Source organism: Seriola aureovittata, chromosome 12, assembly GCF_021018895.1.
Source record: "Seriola aureovittata isolate HTS-2021-v1 ecotype China chromosome 12, ASM2101889v1, whole genome shotgun sequence".
NCBI classification, from domain to species: domain Eukaryota; kingdom Metazoa; phylum Chordata; class Actinopteri; order Carangiformes; family Carangidae; genus Seriola; species Seriola aureovittata.
Genome location: NC_079375.1, coordinates 12,940,950 through 12,961,900, shown reverse-complemented (window position 1 = coordinate 12,961,900; position 20,951 = coordinate 12,940,950). Strand labels below are relative to the sequence as shown.

At 41.1% G+C, this 20,951-nt stretch overlaps 1 protein-coding gene across 15 annotated transcripts in view; it reads right to left on the bottom strand.

Annotated features, from left to right (window-relative positions):
- LOC130178966 (adhesion G protein-coupled receptor L2-like) overlaps positions 1-20,951 on the bottom strand; it is a 129,326-nt gene that overhangs the window by 11,559 nt on the left and 96,816 nt on the right. For 11 of the 15 annotated variants that reach the window (XM_056391624.1, XM_056391622.1, XM_056391623.1 and 8 more), the window contains 11 exons: positions 19,581-19,880; positions 17,395-17,495; positions 15,817-16,002; positions 13,357-13,395; positions 9,877-10,060; positions 8,154-8,276; positions 6,903-7,108; positions 6,237-6,410; positions 3,954-4,163; positions 2,552-2,772; positions 1,718-1,784 (listed from right to left, as the gene is read on the bottom strand). In XM_056391624.1, coding sequence (XP_056247599.1) covers positions 1,718-1,784; positions 2,552-2,772; positions 3,954-4,163; positions 6,237-6,410; positions 6,903-7,108; positions 8,154-8,276; positions 9,877-10,060; positions 13,357-13,395; positions 15,817-16,002; positions 17,395-17,495; positions 19,581-19,880 — 1,811 coding nt within the window. The remainder of the gene's footprint in view (positions 1-1,717; positions 1,785-2,551; positions 2,773-3,953; positions 4,164-6,236; positions 6,411-6,902; positions 7,109-8,153; positions 8,277-9,876; positions 10,061-13,356; positions 13,396-15,816; positions 16,003-17,394; positions 17,496-19,580; positions 19,881-20,951) is intronic. The other 4 variants (XM_056391631.1, XM_056391637.1, XM_056391626.1 and 1 more) reach the window with 1 other exon arrangement.

Below are 20,951 nucleotides of genomic sequence, written 5' to 3'. Positions count from 1 at the left end.
CATTATACTCAATCTCGAAGTGCAAATCCTCATCAAATACGAGAATGTATATCTGATGACGTCCAAGCAGATCTGATGCACGATGGGCATAAAGCTGCAGAGAAATACCGAGAGGAAAGCACAGAACTGAGGGCCATATTTTAGAAACAACTTTCACTGAGGCCAGGAAAAACATTTAAGTGATTCAAGCCATACATCCAGAAAGGTTTCCATGCTCTCAGGATGTCTCTATGTAAGCACTGCAGGGCTCATCGTCACCAAGGGAAAGGAAGGAGATGCGCTTCAATTTGGTCCAATACCATATTAAACCTTTGAAATACAGTACTGTAAATATTCATGGAAAAAAGTACATCCAGATTTTTATTTTAGTAAAAAGTTATATCCCATATCTGCTCTAAGTCAGCATTTTTCAAGCATTAGCAATCTGTACTTGAAGAAAAATAAATGGTAAATAAAAAAAAAGCACAAGTTGGCAAGAAAACAAAGCATAATGATCCAAATGTAGTTCTCTCAGCTTATAAACGACTTCATTTTCAATTCATTCGCAAATAAGAACAAAGATCCTCTTTATTATCCCACATGGATGCATTCTGAAACACTACAAGGCAACAGAAAAGGCTCTTTAAATGGAAACGAAGAGTGTCTGCGCAAAGCAGATGGAAACCAACAACAGCGGGGGGAACGATGGAAGGCAAAGGAGTGGCTAAGAACACAGAAAGAGGCTTTTAGATCACAGCTAATGCCGAGTTTTGTCTCTCAGCCACTGGGGCCGATTTACGTCCGCATGAGTCGAGTGGCTGGAGATGCATTTAACACAGCTGCAAGTGATGACACAGATCTGATGAGACAGACGGACGGGCGGACGGACAGCAAGGCGAGAAGGCAGCAAGGCACTTTGCAGAAAGCCGAGGCAAACTGCATGTGGACACCCCCCCGCCCGCCCTCACGCCTGGTCTCCAAGGGGCCGTCCTCTACAATATTCAGGTCTCTCACTTCTCTGCCAAAATACAGCACAAAAACAAGCGTTGCTGACGCAGCACCTCCCCTGGATTTTCATGTATTTACAGCCTATGGACAGATTTACATGTGTGTTACCGTATGCGGCTATATGGATATACCGTGTGTGTTTGTTCAGGACTGTGTGTTCATGCATTCCTGCACATGTTGTGTTTGTGTCTATGTGCATTGTGAACACCCAGCGCACCACATGAAATATTAAAAGGTGAAGATGGAGATGTCCGTGTGCTGCGATTGGCTGGGGACGTGTCATGATCCTCAGCAGGGCTATGAGCTGTGGTAATGGTTGTCTGGCCCACCCACTCATTACTTCCATGTTCACCCCCCCCCCCCTCCTCACCATCACCCTTGTTTTCCCACTGAGCAAATGACCTTCATGCCTGAGACGATTTCTCCTCCTGATTGCAGGAAGGGAGTATTCTCTAGATGTACAGCAAGGACCAAACAGCTTTAAGTTGTTGCCGCTCACCTATTCCGATTTCAGAGGATTTCATAGCTGAGTGGACACTGATGTCCTCGTGTCAGCTATAATGGGACCACTTTCCTTTCATGCAAATTGATCTGAGAAAGCAGAGCCAAGAGGCTGCCAGCATGGAGAGAGAGAAAAAATCTATAAACTGTTTTCAAAGCTATTCTTTGAAAGAGAGAAAAAGAAAGAAAAAAAAAAGTTATAACACACGTGCGCAAAATTACAACTTACCACTATAATGAAGGTTACAGGCCCAATGAAGCTCCAGATGAAATGGTTATCAACCCTCAGCCAGCATCTACAGGAAGCAAAAGGTGATATTCAGTTCATTAAATCATCTCACTGCCAAAACAAAGTTGTGTCTTATTGATCAGGGCGCAGGAGAGCCGGCTGGATGATAGGCCACAGCAACAGAATAGAGACTCTTCTGACCACAGAGAAGAAAACCCGACTTTGAGGGAGTGTTGGCCTCACGCCAAGAGACGCTGCAGTCTAAAAGGCAATGGTTGTTGGATTCATGACTTCACAGTCTGCAAATGTCTACAAATGGGTGATGTCTGACGGCGAGAATCCGAACAGTAAACAATATAATGAAGACAGTTCAAGAATGAGTTGCACCTCGGTCTGTGTTTATCACCAGGAAACAGGAATGAAGTGAGGAAAAATAGCAGTGAAGCAGAGCTTGAAAAAGGCAGTTTACCTAAATCCCATAAATTAGAGGACTGCAGTCTTACAAATCATAAAGCTTCCTGCGTGGATCAAAACCACCGAGGAAGTGCATAAACTTTTAACTAGCAATTATCCACATGTAAAGAATAAAAACCCAGCATGCCAGTGCAGCTAGCCCGCGCATTCATTAATGTTGCTTTGCTCACATCCTCCTCTTTTAGCAATGACTGGGTGTAAATTTGCTAAGGAGCAGAGGTGGACTACTCTTTGCGATATTACTATCATTAGAACACACATGCATGCTGTGTGGGTGTGTCTCGACGGAGAAGAGGGAGAACTTATGCCCCTGATTTTTATCCCGCAAAAGAAGAGCCTTTGCAGAAATGCTACACTTACGCCCGCTGTGTGCCGTAGCTTCTGTAGTCGATGGCTGCTGAGATGCCCACCACCACAGCCGGGGTGAGGTACCCAGAGATGTAGTAGTACTTCCTGCGAGAGAACTCGCTCTCGAACACCTCGACCAGCATGAGGTACAGCTGCACGCCCTCCAGACACATCCAGGCGAACGCTGCCAGGAAGCAGAAGTGGAGTATGCCGGCGATGATGGAGCACACCAGCTGACAGGAAGAGACAAGGTTTCTTTTAATGGGGTGAATTTGGCTTTTTCCTATTTACCAAGAATTACTTTTTATTACTACTTACCCAGGTGTTTTATGTGTTTGTTTACACTTTAAAAGTTAATTGAATAGTGACTTTAGCCCACTTTAGCCAGATTACAATGTTTGTAGGATCAAGTAGTGGCTCTACTTAAAGCTGCTCTCATCAGTATTTGTACTTTATATCAAAAGGGTCACTTGAACTTTTCATCATCTCTCAGCTTATTTTGGTTTTAAGGCCACCAACCTTATAGTTTTGGCTTTTAATTACAGCCAGCAGCTGTTCTCAGTGAGGAAAAAAAACAAAAAAACATTTGTTGAAACCTACATTTCACCACCTGCCCAGCACCAAACAGCACGCAGACGTAGTCAGCGGCTAGCTGGAGAACATATTGGAGCATTTAGAGGCTAAAGGATCAAGGTACTTCCCCAAGAGCTTGTGGAGTCCAAAACGGAGCTAAAGAAGACTGGATATTATCTTACATACATCAGGCAGACAGAAACACAGCTTCAAATAAATGCTAGTGTTTCTCTGTCAGCTGTTCGCGTAAATAAGCAACTGCATGCTTACTTGTTATCCATATCAACTATATGTGGTGATGAATAGATCATTTTGTGATACACCTAATTGTGCTGCTCCCATGTGGCCAAAATATTGGCAAATTTATTATATCAATCATTTCCCTAATAACTCAAAAGAGATTATGTATTTGGAAGAATCGTTTGTCTTAAGAATACAAACACGCATCTGAGAATTTGAAAATGTGTATCCTGTATCCTAAATGGTGCTGACGCCATAACTATTCATTAAATGGGCAAGGTTAGTTATTATTAGCCAGCAGACAGCACAAAGAGATCTCTATTTTCAGTTAAAGTGAAGATCCCGAAGTTTCCAAAGATCCAAATGATGTAGGAGAACTGTGTATAGAAATCATGCACAGAGCATCATGTATTTTAAAGTGTTAGAACAAGCTGACAGAGAACAGATATGTGACATTTCAATCTAAGGTGGATTTTTTTGAGACTTCAAGAGCACTTAAAGGCAAATTGAAGCATTTAAAAAAGGTTAATCACAGTAGATGAGGCTCTTCATCAGTAACATAAAAAGTTAAAAACCCTCCTCAGTACAATTTCAACGGTACCTTTGGTTCCGTCATGTTGATGCCCACGAGGAAGATGAGCTCGCCAATGAAGAGGTTGAGGCAGAGGTTTTTGTGGATGGTGTTGCGGTCACTTTGCAGACCGCGGAAGAAGCAGAAGGTGAAGAGGCTGATGGCGAGGCAGACGAGAGACACGGCGATGCCCATCCGTGTGATGACTGTAAGGAGGAGCTCATGGACGCTTCCCTCCCCCTGCAGAGACACAGACGTACACATGGACTGACCTTCAACTCTTCATACTTCATGACGGTTAGGTCATAATGATCTGTGGCATTTAAGCACACAGTGGTTGTTGCTATATTTGTCCGAAGTGTAAATTGACGCTGCGATCATTGCTGCTGTTGTTGTTAATAACATTATTACACTGATAAATTTCACTATTATTATCATCATTATAACAACCAGTTTTACTTGTAACTGTCTGACTTGGTGTTTGAATACAACAGTAGATACAGCTGTTCCTGGTCTCTCTCCCCCATTTCTCCCCTTTCAACTCAACCGGTCGGCAGCCTGGTTCTGTCAGAGGTTTCTTACTGTGAAAAAGCATTTTTTTCCTTTCCACTGTCGCCAAGTGCTTGCTCATGGTGGTCACGCTTGGATTTCTCTCTATAATACTGTAAAGTCTTGATCTTACACTGTAAAGTGCATTGAGATAGTCTACGTTATGAGTTGGCACTGTATAAATAAAATGGAATTGAACTGACCACTGACCTGATGGAAACCTTGATATACAAAGATGTAATGAAAATGATCATTTCTGGACTGTTCAGTCCTTAAAAAGGTGCTCATATGTACAGTGACAATCCTCATGCTCTTTCAATGTAAGTGACAGAGGAACACCAACACAGCTCTCATTCTGAGCAAAAATGAATTGAAGTAGTATGAATCTTTAGTGGCTCTGATCAATTCAAATCAAATTAATATCTTTCAAAATGTCAAAAAGTCTTTTTAGTATAAAATTTTTGTGTTTCCCTGTCGAGCTGCAATAGAAGGATAGTAGAGAAAAGAAGGGATTTCATACTAAAAAGACTAACTTTCAAAGATACCCTTCTGATCTGGCTAACACAAACTGCTGAAGCCTCTGCCCTCCTGCTTCAGATACACTTTGGAATTGCCTTTATTTTTGCGTAGACAGAGCATGGTGGCATTTTGTCCCTCATCACTTACAATGAAAACACATTAGGAAGAAATCTCTTAATGGCCGGTATAGATAGGAGGCATCATTACAGCAAGCAAAAATCTGTTTTATTGTTCATATGGGCAGCTGACTGTTAATCTATGACAGACATGAAAACTTGCGAGTTTGTCCATTAACTTCATACGTGATGACATTTGGCACTCAGACTGAACATGCTTGGATCACATTATGCGGCCCATGTTGCAGAAAGGGACATTGGTTGAAAAGTTGCCACAAAGAACCCGCAACCATGTGATGTGACGTCCACATGTGGGTTCGGTTTTTTTGAGGTGAAATCGCATTTCGTCGTCTTCCAAAAGATCTAAAACTGAGCGCAATTCAAGATGGGAACCAAGCAAAATGTGAAAATAGCAGACTTGACCATGCAAAATATCACTCAAGGACATGGTGGCCCGACAGTGAGGCAATTCTTCCTGTGATATTTGTAATTTTATTGAGGGCAGGAGTTGCAGTTGAGGTGATGTGTAGGGAATTGGTGTGAGGGTAAGCTTAGCCTCAGGGCTCTGGTTTCAAGCTGTGGTTAAGGTTGAGGTTAAGACAGATGACAGGGACAGAGTTCAGGAGTTGGGACGTATTATTAAACAAACCACAAACTTATCCTCCACATTTATTACTGGCTAGGTCCTGCTACACATGCTATTTATCATGTAATTGGATTGTAATTGCATTTCGCGACCAAATGGATCCTACACCACTTCAAGAGGGGTGGAAACATAAGTTAAAGCTGAGGTTATAGTACCGTTTTCCCATGATTCTCTGGGACATATGCATAGAGGGATATTAGACACGGACCACAGGTAAAATATAATTACTTCTGATAATGGTACGGCACTTCCTATCCTGATCCACAGTCTCGCTCTTTTAAAGTGACAGCCTGCTTCCTCTTCTCCACCCACCCCCTCCTCCTCACGCCCTCACCTTCTCCTCCAGCAATAATCTAATTATCTCCAGTGAAATGCCATTCTTGTTCTTGCCGTGTGTGCACAAATCTATCAGCGAGACAGAAGAATGGAACAACTAACTGAGACAGAAAGAAAGAAAAAAAAAACAACAAACTCCTCACTCACCACATTCCCCCGATGAGCCATGAGGATGGCGAAGTTGGTCAAGTGACTGCAGGAGCAAGTGGTGTGGCTCTTGTTGGTTTCCAGCAGTTTACAGCCCTGAGTGGACCAGTATCCCATCATGCTCCGCTCAGAGTAATTCCAGAAGGAACAGTTGGGGTTGTAGTAGTGCTCCTTCTACAAAACACAAACACAGGGAGAGAAAAAAATGATTAAACATATATAATCATGCTCTGCAATATGCATCACCGTACATACATTTACCTTGTATATTTCATATCTCTAACTGTAAGTCACAGTATATAAATATGTGATGTGTAGACTTGTTTTACTTGTTTGTATCTGTGCAATTAAGATTATTTAAATGCAATGAATTGTTGGAAGAAAGGGGATGAAAGAAATAAACAAAAAACAGAATCTGCATTGAAATGTGAGAAGGGTTGCTATGGCAATTGCAAAGCACAAGGCAAAACATGACACACAAGAAGCTCAATTTACTTCTCTAACTCCTCTAGTCTAGATTGGTGCAGACACAATAGCACAATATGCATGATTACAGTTTTTCTACAACAATAATATATCAAAAGCGCTGGATTTGCCCTTCACTGTAAGAGACTGTGCAGCCCAGCTCTATAGTGTGGTCTGGAGGAGTCTCAGGAGGAGGCTTACATCCAGGTGCTCCAGTGTGAAGATCACTGGGTCGGCCACGAATACACGGCTGGACTCCTTCGTAATAGAGGCTGAAAGGATGTGGGAGTTGACGGTGAGGGAGAGGTTACGTTTGTTCAGGTCCCCCATTCCTCTCAGTGTGGCATTCTCCGTGCTGAGGAACTGACCCAGGTGTTTGTACAGCACAAATACCAGCTTGGCCACACCTGTAACCGGCAATAATAAAGTCATCAGACATACAGCATCCATTAAAGTAAAAAAAAAAAAAAAAAAAGAGGCATACAGTGTTCATTCAGTGGTTTTATATGAATGTACCAAGCATTAATGGGCTGCTCCTGGATCTGAGACCACAGTTGTAATAAGTGTTTCACTACCAGTGGGCACAGGGGCCAGCGTTGAGCAAAATCTCAATTTGCACCATGGGTGAATTAAAAGAGAGTGCCAGAGTCTACCTTGCTAACATAGTGAATGCACAAACAGCGAGGTGCAGACCAGGGGGAACCAATAAGACACACAACTTTTCTCTAGCACAACATGTTTTATTCACCAAAACATTTTAGCCATCTTCTCTAGTACACCGCACTTAATTCCCTTAACATTTATAGCTGAAAATGTTTGTTGAGTGAAGAATGTTTTACTAAAGAGCTGTGTGATGTCTTGTAATTCTGAGTTTGCCTTCCTGCTATTTTTTTTTCCTTAGTGGGCAACTGAGGTACTGCACAAGGGAAAAAAAAGCGTGGCTACTGACTTTTAGTCTCATTTTAGTGAAAGCAAGGTTTCGACTAATATTGATTTATTTTAATTTTAAAATGATCTTTATTCAAAGACAAAAATGTGGTTTACATTCCCTCCATTATTTTCTAGCTGTCCTCTGAGATATTACATCCTAATAAAAGGAATGGTCTGATAATTTGGGAAGTTGACAACAACAGTTGCAATACATAACTCACCATAAAACTGCAGCTTGTTTTTACATTTCTGTTCATGTACAGGTAAGACAGACGAAATACTTCATATTAAAATGTTAAATTATTCTTTTAAAAACATCTAATTAAAATGTTCATAGTAGGTGAATCAGTTTTTTGTATGATCACACTTTTGCACCTTGATCAGATTAACGATCGCAAACTTGTCCACCAGGTTTTGATTGCAAACCATCAGTGTCAATAAACCCTACAAACCAAAAAAAGGTAGAGAAAAGCCAGAACCTAACATCATTAAATGTTTTTGCAGCAGTTGTGTGGTTCTCACCATTTTTGCTGTTGACTTTGACCGTGTTGGAGGAAAGTTGAAGAGATGCTCCACCTTTGTTTGTCTGTGGAAACCTGAAGTCTTGCACCTGACCATCGGTGCTTAACACGTACACCTCCAACACTGAGAGAGGTAGGAGGTGAGGAGAAGGAGGGAGAGATAGAAAAAAAGAGAGATGTATACACATAGCCAACATTTCAAAAGCAGTATGTGGTGTCTAATAGCGCTCTAAAGTTAATGCCTGGCGGGTTATGTGTAAAGATTCGAGGTTCATTGTACCAGAAACAGAACCCAATCTTATCAGCAAGACCCCGTAGAGTGTCATTTACTTAAAAAAAACATGTCACTAAGCTGTTGGTTGGGATTGTGAATGCCTCTGAGGCAAAAGCAAAAGAAAAAATAACAACAAGGATGGCGATATAGGATGAGCAAATGCAAGCGCACAGCCGACTGCAGCATGAATGTCAAATATTCATAGGATCAAAAATATCATTGAGCTTTTACTTTTACTTTTTCTTTCCCCTGTGGGTTCAGATAACTCTTGGCTCGACGAGCAAATCTCTGAAAATCCTCCAAATTCCTGCAGCCACTCTCTCCGGTATGCCAGCTGCCGGGTGGTGCTCCCTTTGATGTGTGAAATTACTGAAGGGTCAGGAGGACACACGTATCAGCACACTCCCTCCCATCAGAAACGGCCGCACTTCCTCAGATAGATGGCTTCTGACAGACGGAGATGAGGAATTGTTCTCTGGTTGCTCTCTCTCCCCCTCTGCCTAGTTTTTAGCTCCTGCTTTGCTCTCACCTCCCTTTCCTCTCGCCTTACCCTTGACGCTCGCCTGGAGGTGCCATTTGGGCTTCAACAAACTGCTAATTTGACAAACAATCATTTTCAGATTTTTTTTTTTCCAACTCTTCACGGGAGGTCACATAAGATGTTCTAGGAGGTTATGTGTTACGTCATATGACTGTATTTATGTTTCTCCACTGGAATATTATCTCCGATGGGCAGATAAGCGATAGCTCGACAAGCTCGTAAAAACTGCCCGAATGCAGTGATTAAGTATCCAATATGCTGCATATTACACAATATATTAATCAGTGCTTTTGGTTGAGACAGAGCAACTAGTCCTTATCAGCTTAGCTAACTACCCCTTAATGGGAAAGGCTTGGAGAGAATAGACAGAGTGCTGTATGAATGGAACTATGCCATTCAATTGGTTTCTTTGTTTTCCCCCAGAGGTCTGGACACTTCATCTTGCAGCACACATTCAATGAGGTGACTTTACTATGCAAGAAAAAGATTAAAAATCAATGAGGTATAAGACAAAAAGGGTGAGTGGGAGACCATAACCATAGCAACAAAGAGTTATGAGTAGAAATATAAAGCTGACATAAATTAATGAGATTGTGTTGCTAATAAACTGCCTGTGAGGGCACATTCGCTTAGTTTTTTTTTTAGACTAATCTTTTATTGTGATGTAAGCCAGATGCAGTCATTTTTATATTATATTCCTCAAGAGGAACAGTTGTCCAGGTACAAAAGAAAAAAAAAAAAAAAAAAAAAATCACTGTGAAACCAATTTTACCACTCAGTTTGAAAAAGTTTTTACTGAGACATGGTGCACAGCCAAAAAGGAAAAATAACAGTCAGCATGATAAATTGTGACTGACAGATGTATACATGCAATTTTATTTATTTTATAGTTATTGTAGAGGAACTTACTGATATTCTCTGCCGGAACTTTTACGATCGCTGGCTCGATCAGGTTTTCTGCAAGAACAAACGCCCCTTCTTCCAGGGTATCCAGTAGCATTGTGGCGGCGTGCGTTTGTTCTGTTGAATTCATGTCTTTCCAGGATTTCAGAGCTTCCGGCCTCAGGAGATTGTCAACAGTGTCCACAATTGCCTGTATCCATGGAGACAAGTGAAATGTCAGCCTGCCGTTTTCTCCCATCATAACCTCAGTTTCATAACAAAGCGTGGGGACTGGGCAGCAAATGATTAAAAGGGCATGCATGGCCAACAGTGACAGCAGCAACAGCAAGATCACTCCGAGTGAAGATATGAGGGTTCAAGGAAGTCATGGGCAGCTAAAATAATAATGATGATGAAAAATGCAGTATGTATTGTTTAATATTCTGTTTACGGAAAATAGGTCTAATCTGAGGAAGTCTCTTTTAGACCAATTTCTTTTTCGAATAATAATGTAGAAATGCTTGAGGGGGAAAAGAAATGCAAACCAAATGTTTCTTTTCCTTCACTGAATATAGCTGTCTACAATGATGTATTCTCAATTCCTGGTTTTAAGCAGCAATTTTTCCGAAATAGCAATTATCTCCATGAACAATGGTCTTATTTCCATGACAGGATCTGCCCATAATGGACTTGAATACTATTCTCCTGGAGAAAAGGGGGGCATTATCATGAAATCCATGTCCAGAGCAGCAGTCTAAGTCGAGAGGGGGGGGGGTCTGATTGTTTTCAATGGCAATCCTTTCATTTCCTGCTTTCAGATAAGCTGTAAGTAAGCAAAACATTCCACAAAACCCACGCAAGTATCATATGTTGATAAAACAAGAGTTTCCCTTGACCCTGGCAGGGTGAGTTCATGACTCCTGCCTGGCACAATCAAGCCACAACTAACTTTCTAAAATCCCACCAAAGGCAGACAGTTGTACAAAGATTCTGGATCCAGAGCAGCCCTTGGTGTGATAAATCAGAGTGACAATTTAACCATAGGTGTCATTAACCACAGCAAGCCCCACCACAATAACGGTAATTAACCACAACAAGCCTATGCTCACTGTACCAATTAGTCACAGCTATGATTATCCAAAACACTAATTGACCACAGACAGGATTATCCGTTTGCCTGGAATAACAAGAAAGGGGGATCAACCAAAGTCTGCACCAATATGTGATTAACCGCAACGTTTAAGCTCACGTTGACCACAGCAACGATGACTGTATCCAGACAGAGGGCTCTCAGTGTGTCTTTATATCTCAGACCTGAGCACAGAAATCAATCTCTGTAGCCCTGACCTTGCAGGCAACTGGAAGCTTGCGAGCTGTGACTATGATGGGAGTTAAGAGTGTGTGTGTGTGTGCAGGAGAGAGAGTGGTGACGATTACAGGGTCGGAGCCATTACAACCAGACAGACACTAAATGGTCTTCCCCCCCTGGTGAGCCATCCTCAAAGGAACCATGAAATCCCCCCCCCCCCCCCCAAAAAAAAAGGGGGGGGGGGGGCTGGCTGTCTCTAATTTGTCTAACACAGAAAGAATCTGTGTTCTCATTGAATCCTCTTTAATTTTCGCCTGGGTGGAGGTCACTTTACAAATCACTGGAGTGCTAGCCCCTGTGGCTCGCTATAAATATAGAAACATATAGTGAAGTGAAAGCTTGGCGAAAAGGGCCAGCAAACACTCAAACTGCTCTCAGTAACAGTGGACGATGAACGGTGACACAAAAACAAGCTAGCAGCTCTTTGAGACTGTACTTACTACAGGCCAAACGGTGCTTTGAGCTAATGTCAGCGTGCTAACATGCCACAAACGCTAACATGCTCATGTTCCGCACGCTTATCATTCTAAATTTAGCATGTTAGGATACTAACATTCGCAAATTAACACCAAACACAAAGCAGCATGAAAGGCTGATGAGAATGTCATTTGTTTTGCAGGTATTTAGTCATGAACCGAAGTATTGGACAAATTAAAACTCATCCAATACTTGTTGATTTGTTGTTGATTTGTCTGCTTGCCAACTTGGTTATTATCTAGAACTGCAGCAGAGGGTTTGACACACAGCTAATAGAGGCAGTTATGGTATTTTAAGACTTTTAAAGCCTGATTGCTGCAGTTTGCGTCAAGATTCCTACTTCTCCTCTGAGGTATACCTCAGGCAATTCTTCACACAGAAACATGATACAAATATTTTTAGATTCACTTACTCTTTCTAAGGATAGGACAGATCAACATCTGCTTGGAAATCATAGAAAAAGATACACCTTTTATAATAGAACTTGCCTGAGAATCATCATGTTTTTATGTCTTCTTCAGTGTCAAATTAATCCAGTGACAGTTGGCTGTGCATTCAGGGGTATACTGCATCAGGAACTGCTAATAGTTAATTCGGCATACTTTTAGTGGTGGAAGTCTGAGGGAAGGTGGGGTGTGGGATCAGAGTTTGAAAACCGTTGGGCTGGAGGAAAGCTCAGAGGATCAACAAAGTCATTAGGAATCATCCTCTGGGAACCATGAATGTCTGCACCAAATTTCAAGGCAATCCATCCAATAATTGTTAAGTTATTTCAGTCTCAGTCTGAGTGATAAGCCAAACAGCCAACCAACTGACATTGCTTCATATTGCCATTCCACTAGCATAGCTAAAAACACATTTGTAAATCAGCTGAGGAAAATACATCGCTTTTCTCACAGTAAAATGAGGCCTCGAGAAAAACAACCCAAACTTACAGAGTCCACATGAGCCACTGAGAAATACAAAATCTGATCATTTGTTTTATGCCATGCAAGGCATCACCTCTAGAGTGTTTATAGCATGCCCTTGTCTTTCAGCAGAACCTACCCAAGGAAATAAACTCTGCTACAGCAGAGGAAAAGCAAAGTGTCTGCGGGAGAGACTGAAAAATCAGAATGGACCACAAACATATTAATGACCTCAGAAATTAATCCCAGAGATAAAACACAACTGCAATGAGATTTTTTTTTCACTAAGGGGACAAGGGAAACCAGAAATTGTACAATGTAAGCAAGTGAAAATTGAGCACACTGCCACTTTGATCACACTTCTGGTTGACAGGGAGGTGCAATTACGACCGTGGGAAGGCAATTATTCACACAACGCATAAAGAGCTGACAAGAGAGAGAGAAAGAGTGGGGGAGGAAGAAAAGGAGGAGAGAGAAAAATGAAAGAAAGATGTACAAGTGATAGCACACAGAGGAGGGAAAGTAGGACAAAGACGGAGAGATATTGACGGTGGCATCCTCAGATGGACAGAATGACAGGAGAACAGACAGCCCAGTCAGATGAGGAAGCAGCCATATCTTGTACAAGCAGGCTCACCAGGCACATACTGTAACAAGACAATCAAGGACATTGGGACTGACAGGGCTGCATGCTGCTGGTTATACGTTAGGGATCGAGGTGAGAAAGCAACATGGAAAGCCTGGTAGTTATACCTTCATGTATGCCCTGCATGTCTTCTCTCTTTTTTGAAGCTTTTCCACACAACAAGAGGATCGAGCACAAGAGACAGAATGAAGAAAGAGGTGGTAAGAAAACACGAAGCAGTAAATCAGACCACTTACCATACATTACAGAATTAATGAAAGGAAGAAAAGACACAGGTCTATGAACTACAACCTTAAAATGTTGCGACAGCTCTAAATGCTTTTCGGGGGAACGGTGCTTGAATTCTAAATATGAATATGGTTCACATAATAGGGAGGGGAAGAGATGAGAAATGCACAGCAGTGTGGAGGAAAAAATTCTGACTAGATTCTGATGCTCCCCATTAGTGATGCCTTAAAATATGTTCAGAAGATAAACAATGTGGGATGAGGTCATTTGTATTTCATGGCATGGAGATTAATATAGCACTGGCTCTTATTTAAACCCCCTTGTTGGTCTCTTGGTATTAAATAAGTAGCCTTCTCCTCCTAATTGAGTCAAACCAGAGAAAATCACATACCACAGCTCTCTTGCTGCATAACAAAAAAAAAAAAAAACTGATAAAATGTTCTTTGTTTCTAAATTACAACCTCCTCATCATAAAATGCTCAAGAAAACACATACAGGAAACCTAAAATATTTCTTCAACTGAGTCAGTATTGCTCTCACGGACACCTAATTTACTTATTGATTTGTGGGAAATGGCTGCATGAAATGTAAAGGACCATACAAGTGTTTTTAGCTCAAATCATGTACATTGCACTTTTTGTTCCTGTTGATTTTCAAATGAATGCTGTTTTAGATTTTTTTCTTACATCCATTGACTTTCATTTATTTCCATATAGTATTAAAATCAATCAGCAGACTCACTGAACTTGTTTTGTTAAACTAGTCTAAGCCAACATTGCGTTTACATACATAAAGTTACAGTCAGATTTCTGCAGTACCCTAATTTAAGTACCCTAATAAGTGTCATGTAAAAGAGAAAGCCAGTTTCCATAACCAGGTCTTAGTATACATGCTATTCTAAGCAGCTTCTTGCATGACAGAAACTACAGATGGGTAAACTGGTTCACCTCTGACCCAGCACTCTGTTGCACCTGTAACCACACCATGGAATACACCTTACAGTTGACTATTTCTAAAAGTTGGACACATTTATGCATGAAGGAAAAACGCTCTGCCTGTCTGTTACAATAAGCGAATCATGGTTCCAAAATAAGGGTTGGGGGTTAGTGGAGAACTCAGGAGTGCTGTCCTGCTGCATGTATGGTATAAGTGGATTTCACAGTAACCATATCATTAGAGTGTATGTAAAGGCATTGTCTGATTTCCTGCACATGCTTATTTCACTGAGTGTGTATGCAAACACCAATGGCGAGCATTCATTTTTGTCAAATTTGCATCACTGTCGCAGAGAAGAGCAGTGCAGGCTTATAGAGTCAAAATGCAATTAGACTGCATTACCAAGCGGCAGTAATGTAACTGACAAAGATTAATGCAGACTTGATGTTCACTGTGAAAGACTGCTCACGTCTATCACAAGAGACTCCTAATAGATTTTCATATTGTACAGAGATGAATGGAAACCACTGGTTTCCTGGACCAGTAGAGACGATTAATCAAACACTCTAAAATGCAGCAGCACGGTTTGCACAGTAGTTAGCTGTGATGTTAACTGTATGTGATTTTTAGTAAAGAGGATAAAACATGCAAAACCACTGGTATGGTCCTTTTCTTCAGTCAATGTTTCTGTCATCAGCCAATCACATGGTGGTGTTGTTGTTGTTGGTGTTGTGATGTTCAAATCACTGCAACAGTATCGGCGCTCCACGGAGACAGCTGTTAGCTCTTGTCTGCAAATGCATAATAGCATTTGCAGATAAGAACATAAACATACATAAGGACGCCAACGACAGGCGTCATTCTAGTGCAAATCACCTTGTTTACAGAGAAACTGTCGTCTAGAAAGTCTGAATAACAACGTAATTTTTCAAACTGTCACTCATCTCTCCATGGGACTGCCAGCAGCTGAGAGATGTAGGGTACATTTTGGGCCTACTCTTTTCTCTCCGAGCGCTTGCAGGAGCTCCAGGAGAGAGCAGTTCCACACTTGTCAGCAATGAAGAGTTGTTCTTTGTGTTGGTGGGGGGCTCATGGCCATTAGCTCCTTTAAGGTGGAACTGCCAGGTGAGCCTGCGTTTCCAAAGCCGGTAATTACCAGGGAGCTGTAGAGGAATGAGCTTCCCCTCAGGGCTAGACCTGCCTCCCTAGCCCCCTCACCTGAGACTGCGTGTGTCCAAAAATGTGTGTGTGTGTGTTTGTGCATATGAGTGAGTACAGGTTTGTATGTATCAGTAGGTGTCCTGCTAATGAACGTCCTGAGTCATGCGGACACAGAGCTGGGCCGAAAGGGGGACAAAGTTTAATAAGAGGTTACAACAGGCCAGACAGGAATTTCACAGTACCTTGTTGAAGCTGCGTCCAGCTGAGTCCTTCTCGCTGGGCCTGAGCTCCTGCAGCTGAGCATCCAGAATGTCCACGAGCTGCTCCATCAGGCGCACCGAGGAGCTGACGTCTCCGGCAAACACTGGGCCCTGTGTGTGGCGTGCCAGCTCATTGGCTAAATTAGCAGCATTTTCGCCACTTCGGATCTAAAAACAGCAACAAGGAAGACAGGGGGTGTCAGTGATGCATCAGTGAAGCGGGCCTGAGATGATGGTTCTGCAATGTGAAGCTGAAATAATGTATCCCACATACGCTTCACACATAATCCACTGCAACACAGCTTGTTCAGGAGGAAAAAGTAATTGTGTGCAGAATTAATGTAGGCACACGGATTCCATGTTTAGCAGGAAACATAATAGAAAACTGTGATACAGAGGCTTAAGAAAAGGAAAGGAAAAAACAGCAGTGTTCGGCAATAATGATAGGCTGTCAGTGTTTGTGCTGTCATCTGTGAGCAGTGAAATCCAGCATTTATTTTGTGATAAAATGCTCTAATTTTTTGGGAGTATCAGCCCTCCCCCAACCTGCTTTGACTGAGCTATGACCCAATTTCATTCCACATACTAATTTTATACAGTATAGACAGTATATACCATATACCAGTCTTCATGGTATGATGCTTTTGCAGTTAGTAAAGAAATTCATGCTCTTTTCCATTTATTAGTTAGAGGAAATGAAGCAGTACATGCGCAGACATCAATCACAATGCCACTGTCAACTAAATGGCGTATCATACAGACCATAATTATGAGTGGGAAGTAAATGTTCATACCATTCGGCCTCCATGGTGTATTTGAGAGTCAGAGATATCAGAAATTTCTTACTGATACAATATTTACTAAAAGAACTACAGAAGTGTTAACTTCACATTGCCTTTTGGAAAAATCACTCAAACATCAGGCAGATATGATGTTCGTACTGACTTTTAAGTAGTAAAATGCACCACTTTTCTCACACAGAATGTTGTTGTTTAAACTTGTTTAAAATGAGTGGTGTTGTATGGAAGTGGGCTCTTGTTAGTCTTTTCTACATTTCTCTTAAGGCCTTTTGAAGAGCCAGAAACCTTGCATGAACCTGCTGCATTCAGTGGGGGTTTATCCAGTAAAAGAGAAAAAAGCATCTTTTCCTTAGAATGCGATATGTTGTGTGTTTGCGTAACATTATGGTCTGCACAGGCTACCGAGTCTCTTATCTGTGCATCTACATTAGATTTCTACCTGCATGACTGTTGAACATCAAAGCGCAAAAAGTCACAGAAGAAAAGAAGCACTGGCTCTTTGAATCTCAGTAACTGACTACAGTTCTTGGCATTTATTCCTGACGTTTTAGATAGCTCGTTTCTTCCTGCTACCACACTGAATTGCTATGCTTGAAAAACTATTTTCAGGATATGAACCACTGGCCAGTTCTCTGGTGAAATAATAAAAATACACCAAGCAAGCAAACAGGTCAAAAGTTGTGAGTCCATGCTGTATTTTAGCCGTATAACATGCTTGTTTGCTGCCATATTCTGTGTAATTGACACATTCCAGATTTACCTTCTGTGCCACTTGAGTTACCCAGTGGGAAGTGCAGTTGCTGAGGTCTGGCCCTTTGGAGCACCAGGTCCCTGCCACAGTGCAGAGGAAGGAGGCGATGCCTGCAAGTACCACAGAATAAACACAACAGTTGGAGGGAAGCCAAAGCCATGCTCAGATAAAGTTTCTCCTGCTGATCCTTCATTCATACAGACTCTCTGTTCAGCAGGAACAACCATTTCCAAACAATTTGAAAGCCTGGAAGCTTTGTACATTCTATACAAACAGAAAAATGTAGGAGGGATACTAAAAGACTATCAGCTTTCCACATAGCTGACAGAAACAAAACAATAGACTTGGATTTGTTCTTGCTAGTAAACATTTCAGAATTGTAAACATCTTATATTCCCCCATACCAATCATGTCTAAATAAAATACAACAATACTCCTAATGAGTAATTTATACATATGTAATATGTTTGGATTGATACATAATACGAAACGTTCCTTTTTCACCCTGGCAATCAAAACATTGTCTCTTCCTTGCTTTCATCTTCCAGTAGACCTGCTTTTTTATTGTGACAGTTCTGTCAGTCTCTGTGATGGGGTGTTAAGGTAACTTGCGAGAGATTCCTGTGTGAGTATCATTGTCAACTCAACAGATATAACGACCATCAACACAATGTTTCCCTTACTGTTGACTTCCTATGCTTCCAGAAGGGATTTTTTTTTTTTTTTTTTTTTTTTTTTTTTTTAAACTGCGAGGCGTAACTGCACTGAATTTTGGTAGAGTCCTCTATTTTATAGCTTCCTAAATACTGTTCATCATGTTCATCAGTTTCTCTCCTGCTCTGTTGGGGAGAAATAGGTAGACTCATTGCACAAAAAATTAGGTTTCAAAATTACACGCAAACAGGTACAAAAAAGTCTTATTACCTATTTTCGTGAAAGGCTATAATCATGCTCTATTCTGTTTTTAAATTTGACATGCCCCGTAGCTGAAATGTCACAGACTCAGTACATAAAAGCAAAGATGGAAGCGGCACATTGACACCTAAATAAGCACAAATAAATCTGCAGCTAGTTCCATGATCTTTGAAACTTCTGATCATTTGTATGCTGAAGGTGTGATTTTGAGACTTTGTTTGGTAAACTTGATTGTTAATGGAAAAAGAAAAAAAAACACTATGCTACAGAGGATAGTCAAGACTATTCAAGACGGTTAAAATAGCTAGACCAGGACAAGATAGAAAAGAGCAGAAACACTTACAAAATTCAATACTATCCTTGCAACATAACAGTACTTTTGGGAAGCCTGAAATGCCGAGTTATTGTTTTCTATCAGAAAAATGTTTATTCAGCTCTATGACAATTTTTGAGGCTGTAGTTAGTGGTGCGGTTTGATTGGATGGTATCATATTGTAATTTGTGCTTTTGTGTTTTCTTTGCCCACTACTTGTGGGCCATGCAAAGGAAGCTTTGTAATGTAAAATTTTGTGAAGAATGAGTGTATTTCCAAAAAACAAAAATTACTTTAATATTTAACCCCCTAGAGAAACCATTTTTTGAGGATTTTAGTTGTATATGCTGCTGTTAATTATAACTGTACTATTTTTATGACACAGCACTGTTTTTTTTTTTTTTAAATGACCACAATAACTGTCTACAATACATATTCCATGTTGCAAAAAGTACATGTGCTTTACTTGCATATTTCCATTTTGTGTTACTTTTCAAATTATCTTAACCTGACACAAAACAAATGATCAATTTATAAAATATGTAGTATTAAATTACCCAATAAAAATGCTCGAAGTAACTTAACCTTAAATCGACTGCAACATATAAGTACTGCTTACATGTTAATGCAGTAATGATCCAATATGGTGTAGCAGGAGTCATTCTGCATAACTACTTTTACTTTTGGTACCTTATTTTGTTGATAATAATAATTCTATACTTTTACTTGTAATGGAGTATTTTTAGAATTTTGGTACATTTACTTGAGTAAATGTGAATACATCTCCCACCAATGATTAGCAGTCCATGAATGCTCTATATAGTGCTAATGGGCAGAATAGTGGGTTAACAAAAGGTTTTTAAAAATCTGGAAATTTATGGAAAACTGAAAATATAAATAAACAAAGTTATAACATTTCATCACTATGTGTGATACATTTGCACAATCACACCAGATGGTGGCCTACCTCTGGTCCCTTTGGGGCAGGGCCTCTCCACAGTGGTTCCGGTGTGGGTCTGGGGCCAGTCGATGGCTCTCCTCCTAGTCGCCTCACAGAAGCGTCTGGGTGTTGGTGGCAGCTCTGGGACAGTGGGCTCAGCTGTACCCAAGCCACGACTGTCCTCAAACGGATCCCTCCCCTCTCTTGGATCTGCTCCAGCCACAGTGGTGTCACCATGCCCCTTCACAGTAGACACAGCGGTGGTGGTGACAAATGCGGTGGTCTTTGGTATGGATGACGAGACGGAGAAGTCTTCGATGGTTGGCACTACAACGGGAGATGAATGAAGCAGTTAGAGCTTGAGTCATAAAGGTCCTTGCCTTGAACTCCCATCGTTTCTAGCTGTGGGGAAACTGCAACTGCTTTGAGTCCCGTGGCCTGTTACTTGTTGCTAGAATTACTGCTGCCCATAATTCCTGGAAATAAAAGCTTCATACTGCTTTCACTCTCAACTCCACCTCTTTTCTGCTGCTTCCCCAAACAAAATCAAGACAAACCTGCCAATGCGACATTATCTGTCTCTTGCTATTTTTAGCTTACTTAAGCCCATAAATAAGAAGCGGTGGTGGGGCATCCTTTGACATGGCAGTGATTTCTTGAGCTGATTAAATGTCAACAATGAAGACAAAGCCTGCCTGCATTTTTTTTTTGCCTAGTTCATCTCTCTCACTTTGATAAAGCTGGCATGCGGAAGGAGAACTGCACTGCTCCAAACAAAAACTATACATCAGCAATAATGTGATTCCACTGTATTCAATCCACGCCTACACTGCAAAGTAAATCTATGGATGAATGCGCACATGTACGTGTGCATATGCGCTTGTGTTTACTCCATTGCTCAGGTGTGTTCCTGCTTAAAATCACTACGTGTACAGATGGATATCTGCTGCAGAGAGCCTGGAGATAACTAGGAAATGAGAGCAGAAATAGGAAATCTATACATTTCATACAGTATGAATAGCCAATATGAATTAAAAAAAAGAAAACATTGTGAGTGTTTGTGTGTATGTGCGTGCATGTCTACATGGATATACTAGGCTACTTGTCTTCCGCATGAATGATCATACATTTTTACCCACAACCACCTGATTGTATTTGGAGATAAAAGCAGCTTCCCACAATGAGGTCTGCTGTTGTGAAAGGCACTACAGTGTTGTCTTCAGGTTCCCTGGGTGCTTCTGGGAAAATGCAATATCATGCTATCTGACACTCCATCATCAGACACATATCTCCATTTCCTGAGGGTGAATGGTGACAAAGTCTACATTTCACATTTCACACTAATCAGCCAGTCAGGGGAATCTTTGCTTTTTCATTCCAGTGAAATATCTGATTTTA